The sequence below is a fragment of the Apteryx rowi genome, unplaced genomic scaffold (assembly GCF_003343035.1).
Source record: "Apteryx rowi isolate R43461 unplaced genomic scaffold, aptRow1 scaffold_323, whole genome shotgun sequence".
Taxonomy (NCBI): Eukaryota; Metazoa; Chordata; class Aves; order Apterygiformes; family Apterygidae; genus Apteryx; species Apteryx rowi.
The window spans coordinates 677,520-696,423 of record NW_020449675.1 but is presented as its reverse complement, the minus strand read 5'-3'; the positions used below and the strand labels follow the sequence as shown (position 1 = coordinate 696,423).

At 47.5% G+C, this 18,904-nt stretch overlaps 4 protein-coding genes across 7 annotated transcripts in view; 1 reads left to right on the top strand and 3 right to left on the bottom strand.

Annotated features, from left to right (window-relative positions):
- Positions 1–2: 2 nt before the first annotated feature.
- On the bottom strand, positions 3–1,079 carry LOC112968706 (heat shock protein beta-11-like; the record flags this gene model as incomplete). The annotated part of the gene is made up of 1 exon (XM_026071198.1): positions 3–1,079. A coding segment is annotated over exon 1 (450 nt), but the record flags the coding sequence as incomplete, so codon positions are not given.
- Positions 1,080–1,121: 42 nt separating this feature from the next.
- On the top strand, positions 1,122–2,188 carry LOC112968728 (heat shock protein beta-11-like). The gene has a single exon (XM_026071235.1). It carries the CDS (start codon positions 1,514–1,516, stop codon positions 2,093–2,095), a length of 582 nt encoding a protein of 193 aa, XP_025927020.1. The 5' UTR covers positions 1,122–1,513; the 3' UTR covers positions 2,096–2,188.
- A 2,274-nt stretch (positions 2,189–4,462) lies between these two features.
- RAB5C (RAB5C, member RAS oncogene family) overlaps positions 4,463–18,904 on the bottom strand; it is a 14,889-nt gene continuing 447 nt past the window's right edge. The window contains exons 1-8 of one of the 4 annotated variants that reach the window (XM_026071231.1): positions 18,799–18,883; positions 17,886–18,168; positions 15,642–15,735; positions 8,630–8,875; positions 7,393–7,544; positions 6,940–7,062; positions 6,059–6,152; positions 4,463–5,630 (exon numbers count right to left, since the gene is read on the bottom strand). In XM_026071231.1, the coding sequence (XP_025927016.1) occupies positions 5,515–5,630; positions 6,059–6,152; positions 6,940–7,062; positions 7,393–7,544; positions 8,630–8,795 (651 nt within the window). In that variant the 5' untranslated portion in view covers positions 8,796–8,875; positions 15,642–15,735; positions 17,886–18,168; positions 18,799–18,883 and the 3' untranslated portion in view covers positions 4,463–5,514. Of the gene's footprint in view, positions 5,631–6,058; positions 6,153–6,939; positions 7,063–7,392; positions 7,545–8,629; positions 8,876–15,641; positions 15,736–17,885; positions 18,169–18,798; positions 18,895–18,904 lie in introns of those variants that run through there. The other 3 variants (XM_026071232.1, XM_026071233.1, XM_026071230.1) reach the window with 3 other exon arrangements.
- KCNH4 (potassium voltage-gated channel subfamily H member 4) overlaps positions 10,158–18,904 on the bottom strand; it is a 19,444-nt gene continuing 10,697 nt past the window's right edge. The window contains exon 16 of the mRNA XM_026071197.1: positions 10,158–10,293. Coding sequence (XP_025926982.1) covers positions 10,158–10,293 — 136 coding nt within the window. The remainder of the gene's footprint in view (positions 10,294–18,904) is intronic.

Genomic DNA, 18,904 nt, shown 5'->3' with positions numbered 1-18,904 from the left:
AGGGAGCAGCTCAGCGCCTCGGCGTCCACCTCCTCGGGCACGTCCCACTCCCGCTTCAGCACCTCGTACTTGTAGGAGAAGGAGCCCTTCTCGTCGGCGCTCTGCGTCTCCTTCTGCCCCACCAGCACCACCTTCCTGCCCACCACCTTCACCGACAGCTGCTCGGGGGCGAAGTCCTTGACGTCCTGGCACACGGAGAAGCCGTCGCCGGAGCTGGAGGCCGGTGCGCGGTCCGCGGCGATGCTGAGGCGGCCGGCGCTGCTGCTGCCGCTGCTGCTGAGGAGCTGCTCAAAGCTGCTCATGAACTCCCGCGCCCGCTCCATCTCCTGCCGCAGCTCCCGCTCCAGCTCGGCGAAGAGGGTGCCGGGGTGCGGCCACAGGGTGCGCACGGGGCCCAGCCACGGGAAGAGCGCGCCGGAGGCGGGCGGCATGAAGTGCAGGCGGCACAGCATCTCCGCTGCTGGCTCTGCGCGGGGCTGCGAGCCGTGCTGGGCTGCGGCCGGCGAGCGGCACCTTTTAAACCCCTTTCCCCCGGGGGCGTGCCGCTTCCAGAACGCTCTATTTTTGAGAGGCTGATTATCCCGCCGGCCGAAATAGCAGCGCCGGCTTCTGGGGACAAGTCACCCGCTGCAAATAGGGAGCTGAAGTCACAGCTCGGGTTTCTGCAGCGCCACCGTGATGCAGCAGCGTGCGGGGGAACTGGGGCAGGGGAGGGGACCCGGGCACGGCCCTTGGCCACCGCACCAGCGCCGCCGGGCGCGTTGCTTCAGCGAGCGCAGAAGGGGACCCACCCCTAAAGCAACGTGTTAATAAGCCACCGAGTGCCAGAAGCGTCTAGCACTTTCTGGGCTTTTCTGCAGCTGCGGCACCCGCGCACGCTGCCTCTTGGGACGCCTGCCAGCGTTTACCCGCCCCTAAACACGGCGTCTGGGCACCTGCGTGGGGAGGGTCTCGCGGGGCTTCCCCCGTGTCTGGCACGGCCGCGCGTGGGCAGACCCCGGCGGTGCGGAGGGTGGGCTGCGGCGCACCGCRGCCGCCCCCTGTAATGCGGGGTGCGGGGGTCCCCAGCCCACCCGGGGGCAGAGGAGGGGGAATGGGGCGCAGAGGGGGAGAGGGGAAGGCGCAAGGCCGAGGTGGGAAGAGCCCAGCCCCGCTCTCTGCCTGGGAAAGGACGCAGATTTTTGGCAAGGGTGGCTCAGGCGTCCCATTTGGAGGCTGAGGTGATGCTGCTAATTATAAGCCAGGAGAGCAGAGCTGCAAGACTAAGGGTGAAGGTATGTTGGACACAATGTAAGAGGTGCCTCTCCTAGGAGATGAGTAAGAAGAACGAGCTGGAAGAAGCTGGAATGAGCTCTTCCCTTCTCTCCGGGATGACGTGGGTGTGCAGGACGAGGCCACACCTCCACAGGAAAGGGTATAAAAACTGCAGGCTCTCGGCAGGTAGGCAGAAAGCTCCCAGCTCACTGGAGAGGACACAGCCTCAGAGCCAGCAGCAGATACCGAAGAAGCAGAGATGCTTTGCCCAATGCATTTTATGCCGTTCGCCTCCAGCTCCCTGGCCACCCGTCTGGGCACGATGAGGACCCTCTGGCCAAATCCAGAAGCAATCTTCACCGAACTGCAGCAGGAGATGGAGAAGGCTCGGGAATACATGAACAACTTCGGGCAGCTCAGCAGCCAAGGAAACTTTGCTGGGGACTGTGCCGAGGGCTCCAGCACAACCATGACCCTGGCCTCCGGTGATGGCTTCTCCGTGTGCCAGGACGTCAAGGACTTCGCCCCCAAGCAGCTGTCGGTGAAGTTGGTGGGCAGGAAGGTGATGCTGGTGGGGCAGAAGGARACGCAGACCACTGACGAGAAGGGCTCCTTCTCCTACAAGTACGAGGTGCTGAAGCGGGAGTGGGACGTGCCCGAGGAGGTGGACGCCGAGGCGCTGAGCTGCTCCCTGTCCAGCGACGGGCAGCTGCGCATCGAGGCCCCCAGACGGGCCCTGCCRGCCGCCCCGGAGAGGAACGTGCCCATCGAGGTCAGCCGTGCAGCACTGCAGCCTGGACCAGCCGTGCAGGACGGAGCCATCGGAGGAGCCAAGGAGTAATGGGAAGGGAACCAATGCCCCATGCCAGGACCAGAAGAGATGGCAGCAAGTCTTGGGTTTTAGCCCAGACAAGCACCGTCAGCATTGCCTTTGTTTTTTTCACTATACTGGAACGTGCTTGGTTTTGTATCCAATAAAAATGCTTTTGACTAGAACCTGCTTGTGCTCTCCTGGGTGTGATTGATGGGGGGCTGGGGGCAGGACCCAGGTGCCCAGAGAAAGGGAAGAACCTCTCTGGGCTCTGGGTGCCTCAGGGCAGGGTAAAATGGGGCCAAGAGGCAGACCCAGAGCRGGGAAGGGATGTGAGCACAGTGCTGCTCCGGTGCTGAGGAAATGCGGGGTGGGGTTAAAGATAGGATGCTCCCAGAGTGGAAAGGGGCAGCCACCGCTTACCTGTGCCAGAGCAGAGGCATCTCTGCCATGGGGCAGGCAGACTGCCAGCCCTGCAGCAGCCTTTCCTCCCCCATGCTGCTACCGGCATCCGCACCAGCTCCACGGCGAGCTCCTTACAGATTCAGCCCCTCGTGCCCTGGCAGATGCCAGCGACTGGGAAGAGCGCCATGCTGGGGGCCCTGGTTGGGCCATAGGTTGTCCCCTTTACAGCTGTGCTTCTCCACAAGCAGCTTGGAAGGAAGCTGCTACAGCCAGCCAAGATCCCACTGGAACAAGGCACCACCCATCTTATGAGGCTGACGTCTGTCACCTGGCAGTRCTGTTAACCGCCGCAAACACCCAGAGGTCAGGCCCAGGCAAGCAGCAGCTATGCAGGGCAGGCCCATCTGTTCATACCAAAGCTGCTCCAAGCTCAGAGAGCCCGTCCACGAGGCCTGGGCAGCGAGGAGGCTCTGCAGAGCACCGCTGCGCAGCTGCAACAAGCAACAGCAGCACTCAACCAGCCCCTGATACAGAGTCCACTGCAGCTTGACAGCACATCCAGACACCCCTCATGGCATCACAGACTCCTTTACAGAGATGGAGACCCAGAGTTATCCAAGGAGCCAGGAATTAAGCTGTCAAATAGGAATGCAATTACAAGCCAGCAGATGGCAACAGCACCTTGTTTAGTCTTGACATGATTTTTCCAAGTGGGGATTGCAGCAGCCCTTCCCAAACAGGTCCTGCTCTCACTCAGCTGCATCTCAGACGCTCCATGGATGTACAGAACTCCTCTAGCAGATGACCAGCCAGGCTCTGCTGCAGGGGACGGAAACAAGCTGCACCCAAGGTGCCAGGGGAGAYGAAGCCCATTCAAGGTTGCTGGAGCCCATACGCTGCAGACAGCCTGTGCCCCTGCCACACAACAGGGACACAGGCCACAGCTTTGCTCGAGACCCTTCTCAAGTCCACAGGAAAGGGGCTGCAGTCTGGCAAACAAGGAGATTTTAAGCAAGGCCAGCATGAGGCAAAAGGCACCAACACCTCAGACACAGGATAAAGCTCACAAGTCATGGCATTTCACAAAGATTTTATTTGCAGCTACCCAGCCGAGCTTTCACAGCCTCCAACACCGCAAACCAAGGGCAAGTCCAACCCAGAGATGGTCATATGGTTGACTGCAGCCGTGCCTCTAGCAGAGCTTCTGCTGTGTGAACACAGAGTTGACAGCAGCAAGCACGYGCCCAAGGAGAGATAGCAGGTTCAAGTACCAGGGCATAGAAGTCCTCATGCTTCTCCAAGCACATATGGCACCTGCCCAGCTGGCCAAGCAGTGCATTTGGTATTAGTAGAGCTGTAAGTGGTTGCTTCATTTTCCACATTGACTCCAGTCACCCATGGGTCTAGAGATCTTGAAGTTCATGCAGCAGTAACAGGATAGAAATGCCTTTCAAGGCAATCATTCTCCAGGGACATTAATATTTGAGCACATTATTGTGCAGCTGTCAAGCTGAGTCCCTCTGCATACCGCCCTCCCTCCTCTGCCTCTTCCCCACTTTAGCTAGGGACAGTTTCCCTAACAGTACTAGGCTATGAACAGTTCCCACCCCTTCACCTTGGACTTCCTTATATGCTGCTGCCCAGAGGACCACAAACATATTGAACCTCCTGTAGCTGCCAATACCACTCTGCAGGAGCTGAGCACACTCCTCTTACCTCCTAGCAAAATGGTTGCTGCAGGAGCAGTTGGCGCAGCCCAGACACTCCAGACGCTGAGTGGGAAAGCCACATGCCCATGTTTCTCGCTGCCTGGGGAAGGAAGGCCAAGTGTCTCTTGCACAGAGCTGTGCTCTAGGAAAGCTACAGAAGAGCTGGGTATTGCACATACCACAAGACAACTAGCCCATATTATCCTCCAGCATGTGTTAGGTTCTGATCCAGTCCCATTGTGGGGTCAACTCATTTTAAGAAACATGAACATTGCTGATCATGGTAGATTTATAAAAAATTTTAATCACACAAAACTGAAGTTTGTGATGAAGACTAGGTTGACAGTTCCTCTTAAATACCAGTATGCATAAGACATTGCATTAGGCACTAGGCAGCAGCCAACATCAGTTAGAGTCTGGCAACAGAAATCATTTTAATACCTCCCTTCATACTTCGTGGAATTACAGGCTTTTGTAATACATATTGTTTCCACAGACAAGTTATTCAAGGTTCCCCCACCCCACCTCTGTACATCAGTAAACCATGTGTATTTGCACTAGAGTAGGGTTAACAACATTAGTGGCATCACAACCATCAAAAAAGGACAATTTTCTATACAAGATCTTTGCAAAAGTTGCAACAGGATTAGTGCATTATGACAGAACTGGAGATGGAAAAAAGTTGGCATGCTAGAGTCCAACACAAATAAAGACAATAGGCAGCTAGTTGTATGTACTATATTGACAAGATACTGATTGGTTACATGAAGAAACATACAATACAAAATACAGAAGAAACCAGTTTTGCTTCCCTCTGCCCCACCCCAAAATACTCATAATTGATTTGGTCAATAAGTGGCTAAAAAGCCAGGAGTTTGTCACTATAATGCTACAGTTTAGTGGTTTTCCTAGGCATATTGTACTGGTATTAGCCTTAGCTTTTACATGTGGATGATTTTAAACAAGGTTCTGTCTAGTCTCGATATCCCTTTGTTTCCAATAGTGAACTACAGTACTGTGGGACCTGCGTGCTGCTGGCCCTCACCCACAGGAAGGGATGAGTTGGCTAGGCAGACACCAGGTCATGCATCCACCACCACCAGGAAGAGGGAAGAGCAGAAGTTCATATATTAAAAAAGTGACTTAAGACTTAGAATTGAATTAGTATTTGTACAGAAAGGTGCAGGTGGAAGAGCTCCCTCCAGCCTATGATCAGAAAGGGATGGAGAAATCACAGCAGCCACTGGCAGCAGCTGCTCTACTGTAAGTGCGATTGGTTAGAGTGGATTCCAGTCACGTCATTCGAAAGGGCTTCGGTCAGGTGGGAACAGTTGCTCAATTGCTGCAGCACTGGCTCCTACTAGGCTGACTGCTTTCTTGAAGGTCAACAACCCGATTTCTACCTGGACCACCAGGAGCGTTCTGGGGTTCATTTTTTGGCAGTTTCTTGGCTAGAAAGAAACAACACATTAGTAGGCTTCTCTAAAAAGGTCAACCTCCTCCCTATTGCTTCCAGATCAAGCTGGGCTCAGCCCTGCTTTGGTCCAAGCCCTCATCTCTTAAGGGGTTTGGGATCAGGTGCTGCTAGCAGCACAAGTATAGTAAAGAAACATACTCCAGCTTTGGCTGTCATGAATTCTGCTCCTTCCTTACTCATCCCAGATAAGGGAAGAGAGGGAATGGGTTCGCAGGGCAAAAGCCCCAGGCAGTCAGCGACTGTCTGGGTGACTGACTGTTCACAACAGGATAGCAATTTGGTCATCTGCTCCAGGAAGAGCCTCTAGAACCTGGCTGACATGGCAATTCCCATGGTTTTCAGTGGGATGCACTGCTGCTGCTCAGAGTTACTCCAGACATTCTTCTTCACACAAGCTGTTACCTATTGCCATGAAGATTTCATTCACATTCATTGCTGTCTTTGCTGATGTCTCCATGAACAGCAAGCTGTTGTCATCTGCATATGTTTGTGCATCCTAGAAACAATCAGAGTGGTAACAGCATTCTGCTAGCAGGAGGGCCAAGCAGGCTTCACAAGCTTCACTTATTGGCAGACAAAACAGTAAAGAAACTGTCTGCCCCACCGCAGGCCAGATTCCCACCCCAATTCCCTGAACTCTGCTCAGCCCTGACAGCTGGAAGATAAGCACCACTGAACACTGGAGGCTGGGACACCAGCCGTGCAAGCCGGGGTATAACAGCACTGACTGTTTGTAAGCCACTTGACCCAAATGTAGACACAGGGTATTTCTCAAGCATAACACCTTGTACTTTGGTTAGCTAGGAGTGTAATACACACTATGAATCCACCACAAACAGTTCTGTGCAGAGGTCTGAGATAAGAGCGTCTCCTTAAGTGTCTGCCTTAAGSAACTTAAGGTAAGAGCTGTAAAAACTAGAGACCAAGCTGGGAATCTTCAGATATCTTGTATCTAAAGGATGCCATTTCATACCTTACTGGAGGTAGACTATACAAGTAAGACAGTAGCAGAGGCTGAAAAAGGAAGCTTGTGCTCTAAGGGCCTTTTCCTCCACATACATCATGTAAAGAATTGTTATCAAGAGCAGCTACAGGGGCTGCAAAAGGAGAGGCAGGCTACAATTTCCTTTGAGTCTCCTTCTGGGGTCCTCAGTCTAGCATGAATCTTGACCACCACACTTTTCCTCAAAGTATTTCTAACATAGCTATCATCTCTCCCGCTTCAGCAAAAAACCTGCTTTCCTGACTTATTCAGGCAGCAATTGATCTGGGTTCCAGCTTACCTGAAAGTCCACAGCTCTCTTGGTAGCAAGATCTGCCTTGTTGCCTGCTAGTGCAATTACAATATTGGGGCTAGCCTGCCTCTGCAACTCTTTCACCCAGTTCTTGGCTCGTACAAATGTGTCCTGGAAACAAACAGGAGGTAGCAGTCAGGAAGGGCAGCCTTTTGTTAATCCACAGCGAAGATATGATTAGAACAAGTCTTTCCTGGAAGAAGTGTTTTGCCTCTACAGCACTTTGCAGCAGGATCCTTTATCAGCTTAGACAGCCTTGGTCAGAGCTGAGGAAGAGGCCATTAGCAGTCTTCAAGAAACTCAGTACCTGCAGGTGGCAAGATCTGCTGGCATCTGCAGGGACACCAAACCCAGACACTCTCCCAGAGAATTCAGAAGTGTCAGCTACRTGGGCAAACGCCTCCTTCCCAACAACCGCTCACAGCCCTGTGCAGTACTCACTGTGTTAGTGATGTCGTAGACAACAATGGCTGCCTGGGCACCTCTGTAATACATTGGTGCCAGGCTGTGATACCGCTCTTGTCCTGCTGTATCCCATATTTCAAACTTCACTGTTGTGTCATCCAGACAGACTGTCTGCGTTAGGAAAGCAGCTGAAAGAGAAGGTGTGCGTTTGCCTTACCTCCGGCTGGAGAGCCCCTGCAGGCAGAGCCAGCAGCTTGGAGTAGTTCTGCTTTTGCTTTAGGAGCCAGCAGAAAGCTCAAACAGAGGCCAGGGCAGTGCCAGTTGCTGTGGAAGTTAGAGCTCTGCTGCGTCAAGCTACTTGCACACAGGATCCACATAGTCACCAAGCACCAAACCACCACCAGGACRGCTCTGGCAGCCCAGTACAGAGAACCATTTAGGCAGTGGTGTTGCTATGGAGCCATCTCCCTCCCCAATAACTACCCTTCAAAGATTATACAGTGCAGGTGCAACATCTCCAGGACTAGCTTTGAGGACTATCTCACAGCACTGAAGTCAGTCTAGTTACATTACACTGATTTAGTAACTGGTTATTTTCTTGTTCCTGTAAGTATATAATACCATGGGTTGCAACTAGAATGAGCGCAACCAGCCCTAGATACAGAATGAAGTAGGACAGCAGAGTGTCCACATGATCCTCTGCAAAAGAGCACTGAACCCTGCTTGCCCATGAGCTATACTTAGAGCTATATTTAATTCCTACATGGGTTACTATAGGGGTAAAACAAGCTTTTTCTCAGCACTCACTTCTTACTGTCAGGAGATGAGGGTGCTGACAGACCTTTGATTGGTAACAACACTGTGCTAATGATTTAAAGTTAAGAAATACAGGACCTGAAAGAACTGTGGAAGTAGTTTACAGTATCAGGCTAAAAACAACCCTGAAATCTCAGGTCCTGATCTGAAAGCACAATTAAGGGATATAAACTGAGTTGAAGGCCTTGGTTCTAATTGGAAGCAGAAATTCAAGGACTGGAAGTGAAGGAGCCTTAGAGGCAGAGCACTTATGGTTGCCATAGCACTATCCTCTAGTGCACCGATTTTCACACTAACAAGCAAATTATAAACAAAGAATTAAAGCACTAGCTGTTTGACTATTTGTAGCTAGAATTTCAGACCAGACTGAAAGAGTCATTAATAACCTCCGATACCCCTGGACCGCATTACTGAGGCCAGCACCTTTCACACTTAGGCATTTGGACTTGACACTCACCTCCAATTGTGCTCTCCTGGTACTCATGGAACTGTCCCTTCACAAAGCGCAGAACAAGGCTGGACTTCCCCACCGCTGACTCACCCAACAGAACAAGTTTAAACTGGCAGATTTTGTTTCCAGCAGCTGGTCCATTCGGTCGAGCAGCTCCACCTCGACCTGCCATTGTGGGCGAAGCGCAGGAGTGCCAAGAGCGTAAGGATGCTGCAGACTCCRAACTCAGATTCACCTGAAGGCAGGTTCCAACTGGAAAAGGAGGTCGCAGTTAGCAACATGCTCATGGACCAGCACAAGTCAGTTGTTTTGATCTGATACCATCATTGGTGCAGGTAGGTGCCAATTCCTTCCCGCTGTGAGAAGTTCTTGCCATCAGTTGCAAGCACCATAGCATTAACAGGTTTGGGCTGGTCAGCAGCTCCTTCAGTAACATCTTAAATTGTCCAACTGTCCTCAAAGGAGGGATATTAATAGTACAAGCTTTTCTCCCCACCCAGGGCCCTCTAGCACTTCCACTACATGCAAATATTGTAGACACCTCATTAGGGCAAGTCAAGTAAAAACAGCTAACACACCAGCCAGTGTCATTAGACCTTTAATAAAAGAGCAATTACTCAGGCCATGGAGGCTATAGAAGTTGATCTTCGTGACTTCAACTTGTTCCTCTTCTAGATTCACCAGATAACTTCAGATTATCAATGCAACACAGAGATGCTCATGAGGCCTTAAGTACCCTATAGAAGCCATTTATGAAATGCAGTACTGTGACAGTTCTCCACAAGACATTCAGACAAAGGGAGTTTCTATATTCAATCTGTTAGCTTAAAGGTCCTTAAACCAAGCCATTAAGCTTYGCATCTAAAAGCAGTCCTTAAGATGACATTTGAATTGCTGTGCAAGAAGCATGTCATAGGGAAATTAAGATCTTTTCTCTAACAGATTTGCTGCATGTTCACAGACTGGAAAGAAGCCACTCTCCATTACTGCTGCAAACCAAACTGCACCAAACGGAGGTCTGGAGGGCTTTAGCTCATGCCAGAAGCAGCATGCATTAGATGCTGCCCTACATCTTATTCAAGCTGCCTCATTTGTACTTATTGCACGTCATCCCTGGCTGTCAGGTTACTGGCCTGCTTCTTCACTATGAAGAGCAAGTCTCAAACCCAGGTACACTGAACAGAGCAAACGGGAAGCATCACCAGCAATCAAAACTGCCATCCCACTTCCCAGCACTCCTAAAACATGCAGCCCAACAGCAGCAAGTCTTTAGAGCTGTGCAGAAGCACAAAGCACCACAGTAGGAGTAAAACAAGCCATTTTACATCCATAGCTTAGCCACAAATGAAGCCTCAGTGCTTCCCTAATCAATTAACTCAATTACTATGAATTATCCACATGCAGCTGAAGAATATTTTCTCAGTTCAGAGTTGCAGGGATTTAGGCATATTTCTTGTCCTTATCACAACTCCTACCTCCTGTTAATGATAAAATGCCACAACTCATCACTTCTGCTCTGTACGACCACTTTCCTTTAACTCTCATAAAGGAACTTCTTGACAAAGACTGCAAAAAGCCCCCAAAAGCCGATTTCTTCTTGCACTGAGTTCTGAGCATGCCCAGAAGGATACTTTCCTGGAAGGAAACACTGGTCTGAAGCATTGAAAAAGCTGATGAGAAAGACAAAACTTTAAGCCTGTTATAAGTCAGAGTTGGGATATAGCCATCTCATTCAGCATTCACCCAGCCACACACCAGATTCCTATGAATAGGAAGGTTAAAGCAAGTTAAACTGGGTCTTAACATCTGAGCTGGGGCAGTGTGTCCTCTGAACAAGGCTTAGGCCTGCCTTAATAAAGATATTTACCAGAGAACAGTTAAACTGGGACTAAATCAAAACTATGACTGAGCACGCTCTGTTACCAGCAATACTGTATAATAGAGCCTAGAGAGGGCAGGACTGGATAATTTGTCACCCAATGTTCATTGAATGACTAGAAAGCTAGACGTAGTGACAGATCTACCTACAGCTTAAGAAAAGCCTTAAGCTCTAAAGTGAAGTCATGGCTTATTCCAAATACCTTTTAAGTCCATCTGTACAAGATGCTGTGATAGACCATTAATACATTTGCTTTTGTAAACTGTTGCTTTTTATTATCTCATTTGTCTGAGAAGCACTATTACGCTCTGCTATAAAAGGATTACCATACCCGATGGGGTCATTAAGCATATGGCAGTTCATTAGGAACAGAGAAGAACACAGCTCCCGATGAACCAGGCTAGCCAATAGCACCTCTGAAACACTGAAGCTATTCCTGCTGCAGCATTAACAGCTGGTGAAAGCTCTAACCCACAGCTGCTAGAAAGCCCAGCCCATCATAAGAGAAATTATCAAAGCACCAAGTGCAGCTGAGATCTGAGCTGCTGGAGAACACTACACAAGAGCCAGTACCAAGTAGTACAGAGCCGAGCTCTTGCAAAGGCTAGTAACAATGTCAGGACCCCACCTCCTCTTCCTAGAAAGGACAAATGCTGGTTTGACAGAATGAGAAAGCTTGATAGGAAGCAAGTTAGCAACTTGTTTTGCTAGACAGTGAGGAAGCAGTATTTCGTAGTTCTGGCCAGGCATAGCTTGGTCCAAGATGCACATCAGAAGCTCTGCATCTGTACCAGCCTGGGAAAGCTTCCACTTCTTAGAGTTTCTCCTCCAACCCAAGGTCTCAAGGTAACAGCTTCTGCTTGTTTAACCTTGTATTCATTTAATCAGGGCAGTCTATCAGCAATATGCAAGCTCTGTGCTGTTCTTTCAGACTAACATGCTGCACATTAAACGCCAGATGAATCATGCCTCAACTGAGTTATGACCTCCCGAAATATGATAGGGGTGATTCCCAGAGCAAAACAAGGAAATCAGCCTGTTGACACCCTCAAGTCTTCATGTGACCTATATTTCAGACCTCAGTTCATTTTGCCATCTGGTTGTGCTACATGAATTCAGAGTTGAGCAAGTATGTCTGTATGTTCAACTTGTCACGGAGAGCTACTGACCAGAGCAAACAGTCAAGTATTTAGAGCCTGCAACCACTTAATTATGGAGAACCTGGTCATCATCTAAAGACTGTTTGAAGCTTGGCTGCAGGATTGCATGGCTTCATGCCCACTTGAAAAGCTGCTAGATCATTAGGATGTTTGGGTGAAGTTTACACAGTTCAAGTGACCTTAACTGCAGCCATCCCACTGAAGGTCTCAGGCTAAGAATGAGTATTGCAGTCAGCCTGAACAGTTTAGGACTTCTGCTTATGCCCACATGAAGATTTTAAGTAATTGAAGTGAGAGGCTACTACTAAAGCTGTAGACAGCAAGAGCTCCCCATTGCAGGATGATCAAATGTAGCACTTTTTTGCTAATGCCAACATCTTTGAGGATTTCTACATTGCTATCAGAAACAGAACTACAGTTCATGGAAACTCTGCATCAGCAGCAATCCCATGCAGATATTTAAAACAGAACTCAATTCTGCTAAACACAGAAGTAATAGCCAACTAAACTAAGCAAAGACTGGATCTGTCCACAGCAGTCAGCGAATACCAGCTGGAGTAACAGCAAAGGCTTCATGCTTGAATGAATACATTGCTAATACTCAGAGATTGTTCATCCGCTCTTCCAGCAAATAGTCAGCTTAGCATCCACCCCCTTCCGATTCTCATGCAAAACGGTGGCAATGACACTCAAACCACTGGATGGTCAGATCAGACTAACTACAGCAATACTGCACAGACAAATCAAATAAGCTGAAGTTGCAGCTTGTCAATACTATTAATTCAAGAAGCAAGTCAAGACCATGACAGAAGGAAGGGTAAGATAGGGTAATCATGTAATCAAGATTAATGTGTTAGTTTTCCTACTAGCTTGTAACATCACAAGATCAATTAAAAGGCTTGTGCTGTTTTATTTGCTTGCCCTGTGAGCTTCCCTGCTTACTGAAGCGCATGCAAGAGCTGAGCATCATATACAAGAGCAAAAGTATAGGAATCGTGAACTCTTGAAACAGTCTTGTACCTGTTTATGTTGAGATTAAGGACAGGTTTCAATACCTGTTGCTGTCCACAACCTAGAGTTCTAGGCCTATCATTCCTGCGATTTAGGCCGCTCAGTGCCTCACCTGTCTGCCAAGATTTGTCGTAGAGGCTTCTAAACTTCCATGAACGTTTAATTCAAGAATTTGAGTACCCCAAATGAGAAAGGGCACGCAAGCACTGTGGCATTCCCAGTCTATACAAAATCAAGGCAGTTTTCCAAAGCTGTTGGGATTCTTCAGAGATTAGCATGTAGGAGTTAAACTCATCAGGCCCAGTACAAGTAGTCTGATCTCCACAGGGCAATTGCTATCCGATTCCCATGTTAACATTTGTATGAGACCAATTGCTTCACAGAACCCCCTACCACAGGCAAGCTACTGTTTTAAGATGTCATTATAGACTTGAATCTGATATTTTTGCCCTGTGTTCACTCAGTAGTGAAAACTGCTCTGAAAGCTGGCAGCATTTAGAAACTCAATTCTGAAGAATCTAGTTACCCAAGAAGACTGCTTCTGCTCTCAGCTATGCAAGAAATCACATTTCATTGGGGATTTGCTGGCTTAGAGTCAAAATACTCAAGACAAAAGCCCCAGTGAAATATTTATCTTGTTAAATAGCTGACAGTGTTACATGAATTCCTTGGCAAAGCRAGCCCTGAAGTTATGAGCGGTTTTGCTTCACCTAACATCGAATGGGCAGCTAGCCACACTGTTAGCAGGCAGCTTGCACTACCTTGTTCCCAGCCACAACTGAGGAGTCAGCTTTAAGAGCCAGATCCACAAGCAACTTCCACAAGCAGGACCAGCAGCAAGTTTGGGAGCTACTAGAACCAACACAGAGACTCCAGTAGCCTAGATTAGCATAGCATTTAGTACTTAACCTGATTCTCCAACACATTACTACTTTTGGATGAAAAGCAAACACCTCAAAAAAAGTCTTACTGCAGTAGAGTCAGCACAGAAAGTACTAATAAACCCAGCCCTTACAGATGAGAGGAACCAGGAAACATACAGGTAAGTATATACCTCTGAGTTCTTCAATCAGAGGGAGTTTGATCAGTTTTAATACTTCATCTTTCTTTAGACAACATGCACTTCCCTCCACAAACAGAGGACACTTGCTCTTTTGATCAGTAGGGCTGTAACCCGGAACATCAGCAACAGCCCCAAACTGGGAACTAATCACTGCACAGTTGTGAGGAGCTATGCTACAGCTTTAAAAATGTAGATTCACAGACCTAAATAAGCCCAGATAGCAATTTCAGAAGTACTGCTGTGGTTATTAGACTACCATAAGTGAAATTAGGGCAGTATGTATGAGGACCTATGAAAGGATACTGCTCAGTACTGAATACAAGTAGTTAAACTGAACATCTGACCTGAACACTCAGTACTGTACATCAAGATTGTCCAAAATTCAGACCATTGTTACATACAGAAAGCTACTGTCCAGTTTCAACACTGAATCTAGTTTGCTAGATGGCATCCACTTTATTAGGGAGCTAACTTGCCTAGTTAAAGTGAGGGCTATGAAGCCAAGATCTCCCATGGATCCTATAAAGTTGATCCAACTCAGCCCTCTTCAGAGGAGAAGGCAAGTATCACAGCCTGCATGACTGAGTCAAGAAGCACAGTATTTTGGTCAAAGGAAACTATCAAGCTGACTGTGCACCTAAAACTGAAGTAGTCAGTGAGACTCACACTCCAGCCTTTCATTTTCCTCTTATAATAAGGATTTCTAGGATGAGCTGTCCTTATTCTTCATCCAAGTCACTTTCATAACCTCTGTCCGCTAACAGCAATCAGTCAGCATCTCAGATCTTGATCAGATTTTTTGCAAGCCTCAGACAACCCTGAGCCACATACACACATCAACAGTTCCCTGTGCAGAATATATTAAACACACTGAAGAGACAAAGGAAAGTAGTGTGAGCAAACCCAAATTCAGTTTAAACTCACTGGAGAATTCCATCTCAAACACTTAAATGCGAGTTTTAATATCTCCAACCAGATGCAGGAAGCTATTCCACCAGCCTAGTGCAACAGCAGAAAAATACCAACCCTTAATCTTTCCATTACTGATCCTCAGCACTGTCACACAGACACTTTCCATAGCACAAGTATAATACGGCTCTGGAGTGCTCATAGACATACCTGCATTCTCTGAAGCCTTCTTCTAGCCAGCTCAACCCTATACACATCCCCTTCATCAAAAAGATTTCCTAGGTTTAAGCAGTCACCAGAAGTTCTTGACAATGTCTCATAAAGTGAGATGTTACGCTTACTGAGGCTACCTTGCAGCTATGGGTTTTTATATTTCAACAGTTGAGTAAGCATCAGCAACAAAAGTTACTATCATTTTGGTCACACTAGCATTACAAGGAAGTTCCATGCCTAATCCAGGGGGGGTATTAGTTCTGCAGAACAGCATGACTAATTGCTTTCAAAACTGCAGTTAATGCCCTATTAGATCACCATAGACTGAACCGAGAAACATGCAATTAGAGCAGGCTGAGGTATTGTGCTTCTGCCTGTTCCTTGTACATCAGGAAAGTGACAGGGATAATATTAGAACACACATTCTAACCAGTGCCACTTAACCCAGCAGCTCTGTGTACACGATAGCTAGTGAACTCGCACACAGCCATGGTGATGGAAGATCCACAAATGCAAGCTTTCAGGATTGCTTTGGTCAAGCTTTATTTAGGGGAGCTAGAGGGACAACACACTTGCAAAGCGTGCTGTGAAAGGAGCAAAAGTGAGAGGTGGCAACTTTCTACCAAGTATTAAAGTATAAAACACAGTATTAACTTCTGCAGAATCTGTTTTACATCATCCTCATTTTAGATAAGCTTCTTACTAGCTGTATGGAGCAAAGCTACCTATTCCAGGTATCAAAACAGCCCCTGTCCCCACATTAACTTCTCTTGGGGATCTTACCTCCTTTTAGTTTTTCTTGACAATGCAAGAGCTTAGTCCTCTTTCACAGGAGTTGAGGTACGGCTAGTTTGAGGAAGTTATTCATAAGTACAGTCTGGAACAACCAAAAATTGAACAGAAGAGTCAAATTTTTAATCCTGTAGGAAAGGTTTATATCTCCTGGTTTTGGTATTGTCCACTGCTTACCACACCCTTGACAGACAGCCTATTTTTAAACCAGGAGTCCAGGAACATACACCTTTAGATGACATCCACTGTTTTGTGAACAAGAYGACAAGATCATTAGCAGCACAAAGCGGAAAACTATAATCTTCACTGCAAAAGAGTCAGTGACCTTCATAATATCTTTTCCAGACTGCACAAAGATCTACTGCCTCTAGCAGTTCCTTATTTGGAACACTACTGAATAAAAGCAAACATGAAAAACAGCATTTTCTTATCTGTTCATGTAGAACTATTCCAGGAGTTTGTTCCTGTGCTTCAGAGGAAGAAAGAGTGTTCCTTTTAGGATTTAGACACAACTTTATTCTTCCCTGGTATTGTCATTGCCAGGAAGGCTTTTTTTTTCTGGCTAGCACTTGGAATGTTTTCATAGCTTTACTCCAAACACTTAACAGAACTTGCATAAGACTACTTCAAACTTCATACCCCGAGGGAATAAAACAGCTGACTCTGCTATTTCTACATTCTACCCTCTCTTAAGTATGCTGACCAAAAGACTTCAGGCTACACCCACTTCATTAGAAGCGTTCCCATTTCGTTTCCTGTGTCTGAAAGTACTTGGCATTCTTTCCCCTCCCTTTTTAGGGAGCTATCACAACTACCTATCACCTAAACATGCAGCAGTCTGGAAAGTTAGGATCACAAGAGTTGATATGACTAGCATGGCCTGCAGAAAGTCTAGAACTGGTCCCTCTTCAGAGGCAGGGCAGCTTTGCCAAGATGAGACAATTCCACTTCCTCCCCACTTCTCACAGTGATTTAGTTTGCCAAGTAGACAAAGTACGAATTTGTTACTAGACAGTCGTTTCAGACATGAGCCTAGTCCATTATCTGTTCCACTAGTACAGCAAAGTGATCTAAGCTCAACTCTACTCAGAGAAACCAGACAAATGTTTGATTTTACTAAGCTCATATCCATATATCAGGCTAACCTTTTCCCTTACAGCTCTAGTAATTTAAATCCTTCTTCAGGAGTCCCATTTTAGCTTGCTTATGTTGCTTCCCCCACCTGGAAAGATTAGTGCCTGGCAGTGCAGGTCCTTTAAAGCTGTTTAGGCTCTATCTTAAAATGAATGTAGTCTGAATTAACCTGTATACGCTAAGGGTGAAAGATTGCCTCTAAAGGCAGATTTTGTCATGGAAAGTACTCAACTATTTGGGCATACTGTTGAGATATCAAGTTTACTCAAGAGAAGTTTGAGATAGATTATTTCAGTACTGAGAATGAGTTATTGAGCCTAAGCATAACTTTTCTTAACCCTACAAGTCTGTGCAGAACAGTGCTTTACCTGCTCTCCTTACTTCAAGGAGCCATTAAAACCAATACTGCCTCATAGCTGTTTACAGCCTTTTTAGTCACAGCTCCTCCACCTCATCCCATTAAATTGAAGCTCAGCCACCATCATGCCATGCCCCCCTCCCTCCCCCAAGCAAAAAAACCAACTTCAAAGTCAAGGCAGCAGTGAATAGAAATGGGATGTTCTAAGTGAGTTCATTCACAGCAGGGCACATTAACCCAACACGAATCAGAAGTATGATTTTATTTTTTGGTCTCAACCAAGCTTTGCAGCCCTGCCTTTAGAGTAGGCTCAGGAGTCCTAACTTATAGCATGACATCAATCCTAGTTTGCACTAAGCAGGGCAGCTCAAATATTTGGAGACCCACCACACAAAAAGCTAAGAATAGAAAGTGTGTGTTGTTCCACATAAACTTAAAATAGGACCTTAGTGTACTCTCTTCCCTCCAGTTTCCTTACGCGTTTGGAAACTAATCAAGGTCAGAGCTGTGAACAGCCATGTACAGAAGCAACAAGTTAAAGGTCAACTGAGACCAGGTCCACACTGTATTTGAGCTCACAGGCTATACAGTTTACAGTGAAAAGTCAAAGTTAATTAACAGAGCAGCAACCAAGTTGTCATGGCTCCCACCCCCCAGTCAGTTTTAGGAGCACCTTGAGCATTGTCAAGAACACGGCTCGAGCAACCTTCATGGGTTTTAGCATTACAAGCCTATTAGCTCACCCTTATTTCTGCACTGTATGCCAGTCTATGCAGGATCACATGCTGACTATGCTCAGCATAGTCGCAGCATTCACTCTTCTGCCRCACAGCAGAGCTGAAGATGGCCTCGCATCTGAGCATTTGGGGTTTTCTTCCCGTTAAGCTACTAAATGTTTTTCTTTCCAACTCTCTCATGCAAGAGCCTGCAGCACCACATAATCACTGCTCCTGTGTCCTCAAAGGGTCATGTGTGAAGTGAAGTTTCATCAGTAGGAATCCAGAGATGCCTCAGTTCTACTGGAACCTGTTTTCAGCAGTTAGAGTCACATGCTTCATTTAAGCAGTTCTCTACTTGAGAGCCCAGCTAGTCTTTCATACTCTTCTAGTGTTTCTATGCCTACTTCAGCAGTTGACTAACTAAAACAAAATATTATATCACATCTACCCTTACAAGCGCCACACCTCCCCCAAATTCCATTTAAGTTTCATGTAGTCATCTCTAAAATGCAGCACTACAAAAGAGGCAAAGCAATTGAGAAACAGCACTCATGCAGACACTCAGAATACTGACAGCAAGTGCTTGTACTTGCTATGAAGTGAGTCCGAGTCTTACTTGTAAGAAAAAAACAATAAAGAAGATTATTAAGAGTGTCAGATCCGAGATTGCACAAAGCCAGTCTCACATTCTCATCAGATTACAAGATCAGCTTGTCAAAGCTGACAGCCTTCGAGCTCACAGAGCTCCCTTTGCTGCCTGCAGAGCACCGCCGTCACGTTGACTTCGCTCCCCACGTCCACAAGGGCGGTCTCCTGGGCGCCACCGAGGCTCGCCCCCCTGCCTCGCGCCGACACTAACTCGGGACTAAGCTGCCGCAGGACCGGGCTGCTCCTACCCGGCTCCCGCTGAGCGGGATCCCCGCACGGGCGCCCTTACCTTGCGGCTTGYCAGGGCGGACTTACACGGATAAACCAGAGAGCGTTAGTCTCCGAGCCGCCTCGCCTCCGAGCGCGGAGCTCGCACGAGCGGCCGGACCGGGGCA